Source organism: Anomaloglossus baeobatrachus, chromosome 4, assembly GCF_048569485.1.
Source record: "Anomaloglossus baeobatrachus isolate aAnoBae1 chromosome 4, aAnoBae1.hap1, whole genome shotgun sequence".
NCBI classification, from domain to species: domain Eukaryota; kingdom Metazoa; phylum Chordata; class Amphibia; order Anura; family Aromobatidae; genus Anomaloglossus; species Anomaloglossus baeobatrachus.
The window spans coordinates 664,090,110-664,105,221 of record NC_134356.1 but is presented as its reverse complement, the minus strand read 5'-3'; the positions used below and the strand labels follow the sequence as shown (position 1 = coordinate 664,105,221).

Sequence of the window (15,112 nt, the reverse complement as noted above, 5' to 3'; positions counted from 1 at the left end):
AAGCATAGGTATGCACCTGATAATGTTTGGTGAAAGTGTGCAGACTCGACCAGGTAGCTGCCTGGCACACCTGTTGAGCCGTAGCCTGGTGTCGTAATGCCCAGGACGCACCCACGGCTCTGGTAGAATGGGCCTTCAGCCCTGATGGAGACGGAAGCCCAGCAGAACGGTAGGCTTCAAGAATTGGTTCTTTGATCCATCGAGCCAGGGTGGCCTTAGAAGCCTGCGACCCTTTGCGCTTACCAGCGACAAGGACAAAGAGTGCATCCGAACGGCGCAGGGGCGCCGTGCGGGAAATGTAGATTCTGAGTGCTCTCACCAGATCTAACAAATGTAAGTCCTTCTCATACCGATGAACTGCATGAGGACAAAAAGAAGGCAAAGAGATATCCTGATTAAGATGAAAAGAGGATACCACCTTCGGGAGAAACTCCTGAATGCGTCGCAGCACTACCTTGTCCTGGTGGAAGACCAGGAAGGGAGCCTTGGATGACAGCGCTGCTAGCTCAGACACTCTCCAAAGAGATGTGATCGCTACCAGAAAAGCCACTTTCTGTGATAGTCTAGAAAGTGAAACCTCCCTCAGAGGCTCGAAGGGCGGCTTCTGGAGGGCAACTAGTACCCTGTTCAGATCCCATGGATCTAACGGCCGCTTGTACGGGGGTACGATATGACAAACCCCCTGCAGGAACGTGCGTACCTTAGAAAGTCGTGCTAGACGCTTCTGAAAAAAGACGGATAGCGCCGAGACTTGCCCTTTAAGGGAGCCGAGCGACAAACCTTTTTCTAACCCAGATTGCAGGAAAGAAAGAAATGTAGGCAATGCAAATGGCCAGGGAGACACTCCCTGAGCAGAGCACCAGGATAAGAATATCCTCCACGTTCTGTGGTAGATCTTAGCGGACGTGGGCTTCCTAGCCTGTCTCATGGTGGCAACGACCCCTTGGGATAATCCTGAAGACGCTAGGATCCAGGACTCAATGGCCACACAGTCAGGTTCAGGGCCGCAGAATTCCGATGGAAAAACGGCCCTTGGGACAGCAAGTCTGGTCGGTCTGGTAGTGCCCACGGTTGGCCGACCGTGAGATGCCACAGATCCGGATACCACGCCCTCCTTGGCCAGTCTGGGGCGACGAGTATGACGCGGCTGCAGTCGGATCTGATCTTGCGTAGCACTCTGGGCAAGAGTGCCAGAGGTGGAAACACATAAGGGAGCCGGAACTGCGACCAATCTTGCACTAAGGCGTCTGCCGCCAGAGCTCTGTGATCGCGAGACCGTGCCATGAAGGTTGGGACCTTGTTGTTGTGCCGGGACGCCATTAGGTCGACGTCCGGCCTTCCCCAGCGGCGACAGATTTCCTGAAACACGTCCGGGTGAAGTGACCATTCCCCTGCGTCCATGCCCTGGCGACTGAGGAAGTCTGCTTCCCAGTTTTCTACGCCGGGGATGTGAACTGCGGATATGGTGGAGGCCGTGGCTTCCACCCACATCAGAATCCGCCGGACTTCCTGGAAGGCTTGCCGACTGCGTGTCCCCCCTTGGTGGTTGATGTATGCCACCGCTGTGGAGTTGTCCGACTGAATTCGGATCTGCCTTCCTTCCAGCCACTGCTGGAAGGCTAGTAGGGCAAGATACACTGCTCTGATTTCCAGAACATTGATCTGAAGGGTGGACTCCTGCTGGGTCCACGTACCCTGAGCCCTGTGGTGGAGAAAAACTGCTCCCCACCCTGACAGACTCGCGTCTGTCGTGACCACCGCCCAGGACGGTGGTAGGAAGGATCTTCCCTGTGATAATGAGGTGGGAAGAAGCCACCACTGCAGAGAGTCCTTGGCCGTCTGGGAAAGGGAGACTTTCCTGTCCAGGGATGTTGACTTCCCGTCCCATTGGCGGAGAATGTCCCATTGAAGAGGGCGCAGATGAAACTGCGCAAACGGAACCGCCTCCATTGCCGCCACCATCTTCCCGAGGAAGTGCATGAGGCGTCTTAAGGAGTGCGACTGACTTTGAAGGAGAGCCTGCACCCCAGTCTGTAGTGACCGCTGCTTGTCCAGCGGAAGCTTCACTATCGCTGAGAGAGTATGAAACTCCATGCCAAGATACGTCAGTGATTGGGTCGGTAACAGAGTTGACTTTGAGAAGTTGATGATCCACCCGAACGTCTGGAGAGTCTCCAGTGCAACATCCAGGCTGAGTTGGCATGCCTCCTGAGAGGGTGCCTTGACAAGTAGATCGTCCAAGTAAGGGATCACAGAGTGTCCCTGAGAGTGCAAGACTGCTACCACTGCCGCCATGACCTTGGTGAACACCCGTGGGGCTGTCGCCAGACCAAATGGCAGAGCTACGAACTGAAGATGGTCGTCTCCTATCACGAAGCGTAGAAAGCGTTGGTGCTCTGTAGCAATCGGCACGTGGAGATAAGCATCTTTGATGTCTATTGATGCTAGGAAATCTCCTTGAGACATTGAGGCAATGACTGAGCGGAGGGATTCCATCCGGAACCGCCTGGCGTTCACATGCTTGTTGAGCAGTTTTAGGTCCAGAACAGGACGGAATGAGCCGTCCTTTTTTGGCACCACAAAGAGATTGGAGTAAAAACCTTGTCCTCGTTCCCGAAGAGGAACAGGGACCACCACTCCTTCTGCTCTTAGAGAATGCACCGCCTGCAGAAGGGCATCTGCTCGGTCGGGATGTGGGGAAGTTCTGAAGAACCGAGGCGGAGGCCGAGAACTGGACTCTATATTGTACCCGTGAGACAAAATGTCTGTTACCCACCGGTCTTTGACCTGTGGCAGCCAAATGTCGCAAAAGCGGGAGAGCCTGCCACCGACCGAGGATGCGGAGGGAGGCGGCCGAAAGTCATGAGGCAGCCGCCTTGGAAGCGGTACCTCCGGTTGCTTTCTTGGGGCGTGAGTGAGTCCGCCAGGAATCAGAGCTCCTTTGCTCTTTCTGAGTCCCTTTGGACGAGGAGAATTGGGGCTTGCCCGAGCCTCGAAAGGACCGAAACTTTGACTGCCACTTCCTCTGTTGAGGTTTGTTTGATCTGGGCTGGGGTAAGGAAGAGTCCTTACCTTTGGACTGTTTAATGATTTCCGCCAATTGCTCACCAAACAGTCTGTCTCCAGTTAATGGCAAGCTGGTTAAACATTTTTTAGAAGCAGAATCTGCTTTCCATTCTTTTAACCACAAGGCTCTGCGCAAAACTACAGAGTTGGCGGATGCCATTGAGGTACGGCTCGTAGAGTCTAGTACCGCATTGATAGCGTAGGTCGCAAACGCAGTCATTTGCGTAGTTAAGGACGCCACTTGCGGCACTGCTGGACTTAAGAAAGAGTCCACCTGTGCCAGACCAGCTGAAATAGCTTGGAGCGCCCACACGGCCGCGAATGCTGGAGCAAACGACGCGCCAATAGCTTCATAGACAGATTTCAACCAAAGGTCCATCTGTCTGTCATTGGCATCTTTAAGTGAAGCCCCATCCTCCACTGCAACTATGGATCTAGCTGCAAGCCTGGATATTGGAGGGTCCACTTTTGGACACTGGGTCCAGCGCTTGACCACGTCAGGGGGAAAGGGATAACGTGTATCCTTCAGACGTTTGGAAAAACGCTTGTCCGGATAAGCATGGTGTTTCTGGATTGATTCTCTGAAGTCAGAGTGGTCCAGAAAAGTACTCAATTTACGCTTGGGATACAGGAAATGGAATTTCTCCTGCTGGGCAGCTGCCTCCTCTGCTGAAGGGGCTGGGGGAGAAATATCCAACAGCCTATTGATGGCCGCTATAAGGTCATTTACCATGGCGTCACCATCTGGCGTATCCAAATTGAGTGCGGTGTCAGGACCAGACTCCTGATCACCCACCTCTGTCTCATCATATAGAGACCCTTCTCGCTGAGACCCTGACCCGCGTGATGACGTGGAGGGTCTCTCCCAGCGAGTTCGCTTAGGCGGCCTGGGACTGTCATCAGAGTCAGAGCCCTCAGCCTGTGATGCCTGGGACCCCCTTGAAGTACGGATTAGTTCCAACTGAGGGGGACCGGGGAACATAGACACAGCAGTGTCCATGGTCTGAGCAACTGGCCTGGACTGCAAGGTCTCCAGGATTTTTGTCATAGTCACAGACATTTTGTCAGCAAAGACTGCAAATTCTGTCCCCGTCACCGGGGCAGGGTTCACAGGCGTCTCTGCCTGGGCTACCACCACCATAGACTCTGGCTGCCGAAGTGCCACTGGGACTGAACATTGCATACAATGAGAGTCGTTGGAGCCTGCTGGTAGATTAGCCCCACATGCTGTACAAGCAGTGTATACCGCCCGTGCCTTGGCACCCTTGCGTTTTGTGGATGACATGTTGCTGTCTCCTCAGAGCAATATAGGGGTATACAGCCAAGAAGCGACCTTACAGTGCAGTATATATATATATATCTGGTACAGGAAAAAGTACACCAATACAACACTGTGGCACTAGTGGGGCCAGCACTTATGTGCAGCTTACCGCCCGCTAAACGCGGGTGTGTGGTCGCCAGAAATCCCTAGTCTGGGTCTCCCAGAGCCTGTGTCCGTCCTCCAGCCAGACTGCATGCAGGAATGGCTGCCGGCGTCCTGTGGAGGGGGGGGCGGGCCCTGGGCGTGCTCAGACCAAAAGCAGGAAACCTGCGTCCCACTGTGCCTAGTGAGAGGGCTGGAGCATGTAAATAAGGCTCCAGCCCTCGGCGCTGACGATTGCACAGCGTCTGTCCCATTCCCTGAGTGACAGGGAGGGGGCGGGAACGAAGCGGAGCTAGGCCGCAAAAGCCGGGGACTAAATTTATAAGCGCCGCCGCCGAAAAAGCGCGGTCGGCGCTAAGTCCCCGGCGCACTACAAGTCCCAGCCGCGCCGCCGCTCCGAGAGTGGCCGGCGCGGTAGTTCCCAGCACATGAAGTCACACAGCAAAGCTGCTGTGACTCAAACCCCAGCGTGGAGCGCTACTGTCCCCGGCGCACTAACACACCCAGCAAGTCTGGCGTGTGCGTGCCTGTCTGTACGGGGACACAGAGTACCTGAAAGTTGCAGGGCCTTGTCCCTGAACGGTACCCAGCTCCGTATCCAGCAGGTTCACTGGGTCTGTGGATGGAGCCCGGCCTCAGGGCTTGGGGGCCGGTAAGATCCCACTTCCTCAGAGCCCCTCAGAGGGATGGGGAAGGAAAACAGCATGTGGGCTCCAGCCTCTGTACCCGCAATGGGTACCTCAACCTTACAAACCACAAGTGGGGTAAGAAGGGAGCATGCTGGGGGCCCCATATGGGCCCTCTTTTCTTCCATCCGACATAGTCAGCAGCTACTGCTGACTAAACAGTGGAGCTATGCGTGGATGTCTGACCTCCTTCGCACAAAGCAGAAAACTGGTGAGCCAGTGATCCCACTGGGGGTGTATAGCCAGAAGGGGAGGGGCCTTACACTTTTTAGTGTAATTGCTTTGTGTGGCCTCCGGAGGCAGTGCTATACACCCGATCGTCTGGGTCTCCCAATGGAGCGCCGAAGAAGAAGGGAATTTTGTTTACTTACCGTAAATTCCTTTTCTTCTAGCTCCTATTGGGAGACCCAGACAATTGGGTGTATAGCTTCTGCCTCCGGAGGCCACACAAAGTATTACACTTTAAAAAGTGTAACCCCTCCCCTCTGCCTATACACCCTCCCGTGGACCACGGGCTACTCAGTTTTGGTGCAAAAGCAGGAAGGAGAAAACTTATAAATTGGTCTAAGGTAAATTCAATCCGAAGGATGTTCGGAGAACTGAAAACCATGAACCAAAAGAACAATTCAACATGAACAACATGTGTACACAAAAGAACAACAGCCCGAAGGAAACAGGGGCGGGTGCTGGGTCTCCCAATAGGAGCTAGAAGAAAAGGAATTTATGGTAAGTAAACAAAATTCCCTTCTTCTTTGTCGCTCCATTGGGAGACCCAGACAATTGGGACGTCCAAAAGCAGTCCCTGGGTGGGTAAAAGAATACCTCAATAAAAAGAGCCGAAAACGGCCCCCTCTTACAGGTGGGCAACCGCCGCCTGAAGGACTCGCCTACCTAGACTGGCGTCTGCCGAAGCATAGGTATGCACTTGATAGTGTTTCGTGAAAGTGTGCAGACTAGACCACGTAGCTGCCTGACACACCTGCTGAGCCGTAGCCCGGTGCCGCAATGCCCAGGACGCACCCACGGCTCTGGTAGAATGGGCTTTCAGCCCCAAAGGAAGCGGAAGCCCAGAAGAACGGTAGGCTTCGAGAATCGGTTCCTTGATCCACCGAGCCAAGGTTGACTTGGAAGCCTGCGAACCCTTACGCTGGCCAGCGACAAGGACAAAGAGCGCATCTGAATGGCGCAGGGGCGCCGTGCGAGACACGTAGAGCCGGAGTGCTCTCACCAGATCCAAAGAGTGCAAATCCTTTTCACATTAAGCATAAAACTGAGTAGCCCGTGGTCCACGGGAGGGTGTATAGGCAGAGGGGAGGGGTTACACTTTTTAAAGTGTAATACTTTGTGTGGCCTCCGGAGGCAGAAGCTATACACCCAATTGTCTGGGTCTCCCAATGGAGCGACAAAGAAAAGCAGATTTATTGCAGATTATATGGGTCAGTGTTTAATAAAATTAGTTTCATTTACTAAAAATGTATGGTTGGGTTTTTTGCACTTCCAGATTGGGGAGTCTGACGGGTCCACGTTGGCCCGGACTGTGCTACGCTGGCGACTCTCCTCTGTCCACCATCTTTATTATGGGAAGTATGTCAGCCTTTTCAATATGTGTAATGACATTTGCTGTAGGCACTATGTATCTCATTTATTGGAGGGGTCCTGAGTTTGGATTCAGCAGTGAGCCCATGAAGGAACCTCTTACTTGATATCCTGAACCAGTTGACCTTCAGCTCCGATATCCCAGATCTTCATGGTGCTGTCCCAGGACCCGGAGCACACACGATCCTCACAGGCAGCGAGTGACCAGGCCCAGCCCTATAAAGAATGATAACATTATGATTGTAAAGTGCTCATGTGGCGCCCCTGAGTGTCAGGTGCCATAGTGTACTACATCTAACCCCGAATTCCTGGAAGACCAGTGCCGGTAAACACCACAACACACACGCAAATCCACGCACTTTTCCCCAGACTGGGTAACAGGTTAGAGATGGACTTGACGGGTGGCCACCTATTTGGGACGCATCCAATCCACTAGTCAGAAACCTGGGAGGAGGGGGGACTAGTCAATGGAGTGGACGGAAGACAGACATCTTGTCAGATAGGGAAGTAGACGTGCTCACAGAAAGTATAAGTACTCACTGGACCGAGCACCGACGGGGTACAGGGCTCTAGTTCAGGAAGACGCTTCAGGCTCACCTATTAACAATCTGCCCGGAGAGGGGACCATCAAAGACCTTACCAACTTTAGTGTCCGGGGCACAGCAGCAGAAAAGGAACCTAGGAACCTAGGAACGGGGACCCAAGAGAGGTTCAAGCTGCCTGCCGTACAGGCCAAGATGGAAACAACCAGAGGGGACCCCAAAAATGCTCCAATACCACGGTGACCCACCAACTACTACAGGGTGCATGGAGGAAAAGCTCACCAGGTCCCCACACCGGCACTGGAACAAAGGGAATACCGGATTGGTAAAGACCAGCATAAACCAGGAGGCAGCTACTCCAAACCAGTGAGTAAAGCACAAGTTAAACCGCAGCCCCTGTGTTGTCTGAATTCTTCCTATGTGGAGGTCGTCTGAGCTATAGCTTGTTTGTTCAAACGTAATAAGAATATCTGTGTATGTAAATAATCAAAATGTAGATGTAGTTGCATAATTATCTGTCTGTCTATGTAGCCATCGCATAGACCCATAGTATAATTCAAAGTTGTATAGTCATGAAGGAGTTAACCAAAGATAATGAAGCCAGAATGTGAAGCTGCGAAAGTGTTATCAGTAGCTTTCACATAGAAAGAATGTACAAGAAACAAACTGCGCTGTGAGAAATTAAGGAGTAAAAGTACTCCCTGTTTAGCTTCAAGGTTAGAGATGCAAACTGTATAATTGGGTGTCTTGCAATACACGAGTTCAGTTGATGATGCTGGCTCAAGGAGAACATGTCTCATGTATTCATTGTCTGATACATTATACAGCTAACACGGCACCGTCTCTGGATATCCCAAAGGAAGACTCCATTAGCAGTCTTCAACCCAAATTCCTCCCTTGACACCTACACCTCTGCACTTAGATACTACTACCACCATCATCCTCCCCTGGGGCCTAGCTCTACTTGCGGAGAGCCATCACACCTAAGCTGCCTAATACCACCATCCCCAGCAGTGAGAGACTTTGCAGCGGCGGCTTCCCCTATATAGCTACATACCGGAAGTGGGGTCACGAAAACATTTTATTTTATTTTTCCTTTGTACAAAACCCCTTTTAAGCGACCCCCAGGGTCACAGAACTGGGCAACGGCCACCCAGTGAACTATCCCAGTAATATACAGCTCGGGACCGAGTACCTCAAAGCCCTGGGGTGATTCAATAGCTTATAACTATGGGCCCTTGTCCATGAATACCAGGTCAGGGGCCCAGAGCAGACACCACCCTGGTGCTTGCATGAAGGATCTTACACCTTTGAGTGTCCTCTGATGTAACATTAGTGAACTGCAGGGTCCATACCTTATGAGTACCGGTCTTGTCAGTCCCTAAGGGCTTCACTGGGACTTTCTCTTGGTCTTTTCCCAGGTTTCTTAGATTCCAGAGACAGACATTTCTGTCCCGTGACCCAGAAACACATAAAGATCCGTTCTGCGGAGAGAAGTACAAGAAAGGAGTCAGTGCATGTATACGAAGCAAGGCGACCTCTGTGATCAGCCCATAGTGTGAAACGGTGATCCCGGTGTATGTCTGGCAGCGTCCGCACCACGTCACGCACAATACACGTGTCTTATTTGTGAAACAAGAAGAAATGATCCAGCTTCCAGATTTATTTTCTAATAAAATTCACCTTTAAAATCATCCAAGACAATATCGCGTGATTCATGAGTAATATAGCAGGTCCACCTAATATATAAAGATGAATGTGTGTGTGTATGTATGTCCGGGATTGGCATCTGCACAGTCACAGCTACAGCCACAAAATTTTGCACACTCACACGTCTGGACCCCGAGAGCGTCATAGGCTATGTTTTGAGGGGAAATTTTAACCCCGCTCTTTACAGTTATTCACCAAAAAACCTGCCTCCATTAAAGCGAATGGAGCTGGGAGCCACAGTGCAGCCAGAGCTTCAGAAGAATGCGCAGCCACGCCCTTATATGGAATGTTGGCATGTCACAATGCAGCCAGGGAAAGAGACAGACACAGACAGGGAAAGAGGCAGACACAGACAGGGAAAGAAGGGAATTTTGTTTACTTACCGTAAATTCCTTTTCTTCTAGCTCCAATTGGGAGACCCAGACAATTGGGTGTATAGCTACTGCCTCCGGAGGCCGCACAAAGTACTACACTTAAAAGTGTAAGGCCCCTCCCCTTCTGGCTATACACCCCCCCCGTGGGAGCACGGGTCCTTCAGTTTTAGTGCAAAAGCAAGAAGGAGGAAAGCCAATAACTGTTTCAAAAACAAATTCAATCCGATAAACAATATCGGAGAACGTAAGTTATTAACATGAACAACATGTGCACCCGAAAAACAAATACCCTCAGAAAAACAGGGCGGGTGCTGGGTCTCCCAATTGGAGCTAGAAGAAAAGGAATTTACGGTAAGTAAACAAAATTCCCTTCTTCTTTTTCGCTCCTAATTGGGAGACCCAGACAATTGGGACGTCCAAAAGCAGTCCCTGGGTGGGTAAAATAATACCTCGTGATCGGGCTGTCAGGCAGCCCTTCCTTACAGGTGGGCCACCGCCGCCTGCAGGACTTGTCTACCTAGGCTGGCATCCGCCGAAGCGTAGGTATGCACCTGATAGTGCTTGGTAAAAGTGTGCAGACTCGACCAGGTAGCCGCCTGGCACACCTGCTGAGCCGTAGCCTGATGCCGTAATGCCCAGGACGCACCCACGGCTCTGGTAGAATGGGCCTTCAGTCCAGAAGGAGTCGGAAGCCCAGCAGAACGGTAGGCGTGAAGAATTGGTTCCTTGATCCACCGCGCAAGGGTGGATTTGGAAGCTTGCGACCCTTTATGCTGACCAGCGACCAGGATAAAGAGTGCATCCGAACGGCGCAGAGACGCCGTGCGGGAAATGTAGATCCTGAGTGCTCTCACCAGGTCCAACAGATGTAAACCCTTTTCAAATTGGTGAACTGGATGCGGACACAAAGATGGTAAAGTGATATCCTGATTGAGATGAAAGGAAGATACCACCTTGGGAAGAAACTCTGGAATTGGACGCAGTACTACCTTGTCTTGGTGAAACACCAGGAAGGGAGATTTGCAAGATAACGCCGCCAGCTCTGACACTCTCCGAAGAGACGTGACCGCCACCAGAAAAGCCACTTTCTGTGAAAGCCGAGAAAAGGAAATCTCCTTCATAGGCTCGAAAGGTGGCTTCTGGAGAGCAATCAGAACCTTGTTCAGATCCCAGGGTTCCAATGGCCGCTTGTAAGGGGGAATGATATGACAAACCCCTTGCAGGAACGTGCGTACCTTAGGAAGTCGCGCCAGGCGCTTCTGAAAGAATACGGATAGCGCAGAAACTTGTCCTTTAAGGGAGCTAAGCGACAAACCTTTTTCCAACCCAGACTGCAGGAAGGAAAGAAAAATAGGCAATGCAAATGGCCAGGGAGAAACTCCCTGAGCAGAGCACCAAGATAAGAATATCTTCCACGTTCTGTGGTAGATCTTGGCGGAGGATGGTTTCCTAGCCTGTCTCATGGTGGCAACAACATCATGAGATAAACCTGAGGTCCCTAGGACCCAGGACTCAATGGCCACACAGTCAGGTTCAGGGCCGCAGAATTCAGATGGAAAAACGGCCCTTGAGACAGCAAGTCTGGACGGCCTGGTAGCGCCCACGGTTGTCCTACCGTGAGATGCCACAGATCCGGGTACCACGACCTCCTTGGCCAGTCTGGAGCGACGAGAATGGCGCAACGGCAGTCGGACCTGATTTTGCGGATCACTCTGGGCAACAATGCCAGAGGTGGGAACACATAAGGTAGTCGGAACTGCGACCAATCCTGAACTAAGGCGTCTGCCGCCAGAGCTCGGTGATCGTGAGACCGTGCCATGAAAACCGGGACCTTGTTGTTGTGCCGTGACGCCATCAGGTCGACGTCCGGCATCCCCCAGCGGCGACAGATCTCCTGAAACACGTCTGGGTGAAGGGACCATTCCCCTGCGTCCATGCCCTGGCGACTGAGAAAGTCTGCTTCCCAGTTTTCCACGCCTGGGATGTGAACTGCGGATATGGTGGATGCTGTGTTTTCCACCCACGTCAGAATCCGCCGGACTTCTTGAAAGGCTTGTCGACTGCGTGTTCCCCCTTGGTGGTTGATGTACGCCACCGCTGTGGAATTGTCCGACTGAATCCGGATCTGCTTGCCCTCCAGCCACTGTTGGAAGGCTCGCAGAGCAAGATAGACTGCTCTGATTTCCAGAACATTGATCTGAAGGGTGGACTCTCTCTGAGTCCACGTACCCTGAGCCCTGTGGTGAAGAAACACTGCTCCCCACCCTGATAGGCTCGCATCTGTCGTGACCACCGCCCATGATGGGGGTAGGAACGACTTTCCTTTTGACAATGAGGTGGGAAGAAGCCACCATCGGAGAGAGTCCTTGGCTGCCTGAGAGAGGGAGACATCCCTGTCGAGGGACGTCGACTTCCTGTCCCATTGGCGGAGAATGTCCCATTGTAGAGGGCGCAGATGAAACTGCGCGAAAGGGACTGCTTCCATTGCTGCCACCATCTTCCCTAGGAAATGCATGAGGCGCCTCAAGGAGTGGGACTGGTTCTGCAGGAGAGATTGCACCCCTGTCTGCAGAGAGCACTGCTTGTCCAGTGGAAGCTTCACTATCGCTGAGAGAGTATGAAACTCCATGCCAAGATATGTTAGTGATTGGGTCGGGGTTAGATTTGACTTTGAAAAGTTGATAATCCACCCGAAACTCTGGAGAGTCTTCAGTGCCACGTTCAGCCTGTGTTGGCATGCCTCTTGAGAGGGTGCCTTTATAAGTAGATCGTCCAAATACGGGATCACGGAGTGACCCTGCGAGTGCAGGACAGCTACTACTGCTGCCATGACCTTGGTGAAGACCCGAGGGGCTGTTGCCAGCCCGAAAGGTAACGCTACGAACTGCAGGTGTTCGCTTTCTATAACGAAGCGTAGAAAACGCTGATGCTCTGGCGCAATCGGCACGTGAAGATAAGCATCCTTGATGTCTATTGATGCTAAGAAATCTCCTTGAGACATTGAGGCTATGACGGAGCGGAGAGATTCCATCCGGAACCTCCTGGTTTTTACGTGTTTGTTGAGCAGCTTTAGATCCAGGACGGGCCGAAAGGACCCGTCCTTCTTTGGCACCACAAACAGATTGGAGTAAAAACCGTGACCTTGTTCCTGAAGAGGAACGGAAGTCACCACTCCTTCCGCCTTTAGAGCGGCCACCGCCTGCAGCAGAGCATCGGCTCGGTCGGGCGGTGGGGAAGTTCTGAAGAAACGAGTTGGAGGACGAGAGCTGAACTCTATCCTGTACCCGAGAGACAGAATGTCCCTCACCCAACGGTCTTTGACCTGTGACAGCCAAATGCCGCCAAAGCGGGAGAGCCTGCCACCGACCGAGGATGCGGAGAGAGGAGGCTGAGAGTCATGAGGAAGCCGTCTTGGTAACGGTTCTTCCTGCTGTCTTTTTTGGGCGTGACTGCGTCCGCCAAGAATCTGAACCTCTCTGATCCTTTTGAGTCCTTTTGGACGAGGAGAATTGGGACCTGCCTGAGCCTCGAAAGGACCGAAAACCAGACTGACCCCTCCTTTGTTGGGGCTTGTTTTGTCTGTGTTGAGGTAAGGATGAGTCCTTACCCTTGGAGTGTTTAATGATTTCATCCAAACGCTCCCCAAACAATCGGTCACGAGAAAAGGGCAAACTGGTTAAGCACTTCTTGGAAGCAGAATCTGCTTTCCATTCTCTCAACCACAGGGCCCTGCGCAAAACCACGGAGTTGGCTGACGCCACCGCCGTACGGCTCGTAGAGTCCAGGACAGCATTAATCGCGTAAGACGCGAATGCAGACATTTGAGAGGTCAATGGTGCCACCTGCGGGGCAGATGTACGTGTGACCGAGTCGACTTGTATAAGCCCAGCTGAAATAGCTTGGAGTGCCCATACGGCTGCGAAAGCTGGCGCCAACGACGCTCCAATAGCTTCATAGATGGATTTCAGCCAGAGCTCCATCTGCCTGTCAGTGGCATCTTTAAGTGCCGCTCCATCTTCTACTGCAACTAAGGATCTAGCTGCAAGCCTGGAGATTGGAGGGTCCACCTTGGGACACTGGGTCCAACCCTTGACCACGTCAGGGGGAAAAGGATAGCGTGTATCTTTAAGCCGTTTAGAAAACCGCTTCTCAGGATAAGCGTGGTGTTTCTGGATTGCATCTCTAAAGTCAGCGTGGTCCAGAAAAGTGCTTAATTTACGCTTGGGGTATCTGAAATGGAATTTCTCCTGCTGTGAAGCTGCCTCCTCCTCAGTAGGAGCTGGCGGAGAAATATCTAACATCCTATTGATGGACGCTATAAGATCATTCACTATGGCGTCACCATCCGGTGTATCCAGATTGAGAGCGGACCCAGGATCAGAATCTTGATCAGTTACATCCGCCTCATCACCCATAGATTCGTCCCGCTGGGATCCTGACCAGTGAGACGAAGTTGAGGGCCCCTCATAACGAGCCCGCTTAGGTTGTCTGGGACTGTCGTCCGAGTCAGAATCGTCACCCTGGGGTGCATGTGACACCCCCGGAGCTTGGAAGTGTTCCAGCTGAGGGGGACCAGGGAGCAATGATGCCACAGTGTCCATGGTCTGAGTTACTGGTCTAGACTGCAATGTTTCAAGAATCTTTGACATGGTCATAGACAATCTGTCAGCAAAAGCTGCAAACTCCGTTCCTGTCACCTGGACAGCATTCACAGGTGGTACACCCTGGGTCACGTCCAGCAGAGGCCCCGGCTGTGCAAGTTGCACAGGGGCCGAGCACTGCACACAATGGGGGGTCAGTGGAACCTGCCGGTAGAGTAGCCCCACATGCGGTACAGGCAGCATATAATGTCTGTGCCTTGGCACCCTTGCGTTTAGCGGACGACATGCTGTTGCCTCCTTGTAATCTAGGAGGGTATATAGCCGAGAATCACCAGCGACCGTACAGTACAAAGTATTTGCAAACACAAAATACTCAGTATACAAACGGCACAAGTGGGGGTGAGCCCTTGAGGGCTGCTTACCGCCCGCTGAACAGCGGGTATGAGGCCGTAGAATCCCGTGTCTGGGTCTCCCCGTCTCCCCTCTGCAGCTCAGCGTGCAGGCAGGAATGGCTGCCGGCGTTCTGTGAAGAGGGGCGGACCGTGGGCGTGCCACAAACAAAGAGCGGGAAACTGCGTCCTACTGTTCCTGGTGTAAGGGCTGGAGTATGTAAAAAAGACTCCAGCCCTCAGCGCTGATGCTCTGTACAGCGTCCCGCCCTCCTCCTGACTGGCAGGTGCGGAGGCGGGAACGAATGAACTAGGCCGCAAAAGCCGGGGACTGTAGTAATAAGCGCGGCCGTGATATATGCACGGCCAGCGCGGAAGTCCCCGGCGCACCACAAGTCCCAGCCGCGTCGCAGTCCCAGCGGCCGGCGCGACCGTTCTCCCCGAGTCTACCCACTCAGCTAAGCTGAAGTGAGGAAATGGCACAAGCGCAGCAGCGCTGTTGTCCCCGGCGCACTAACACACCCAGCAATGCTGCGGTGTGCGCGCGTATGCACGGGGACACAGAGTACCTTGACGGAGCAGGGCCATGTCCCTGACGATACTCAGCTCCAAATCCAGCGGCTTCTCCAGGGGCTGCGGATGGAGCACGGTCTCTGTGCCTGGAGACCGGTAAAATCCCACTTCGCCCAGAGCCCTAATGGGGATGGGGAAGGAATCAGCATGTG

General features: G+C 52.7%; 1 protein-coding gene across 3 annotated transcripts in view; it reads right to left on the bottom strand.

Moving 5' to 3' along the window:
- LOC142304328 (deoxyhypusine synthase-like) overlaps positions 1-15,112 on the bottom strand; it is a 93,754-nt gene that overhangs the window by 60,733 nt on the left and 17,909 nt on the right. For all 3 annotated transcript variants that reach the window (XM_075346606.1, XM_075346608.1, XM_075346607.1), the window contains exons 4-5: positions 8,669-8,797; positions 6,875-6,987 (exon numbers count right to left, since the gene is read on the bottom strand). In XM_075346606.1, the coding sequence (XP_075202721.1) occupies positions 6,875-6,987; positions 8,669-8,797 (242 nt within the window). The remainder of the gene's footprint in view (positions 1-6,874; positions 6,988-8,668; positions 8,798-15,112) is intronic.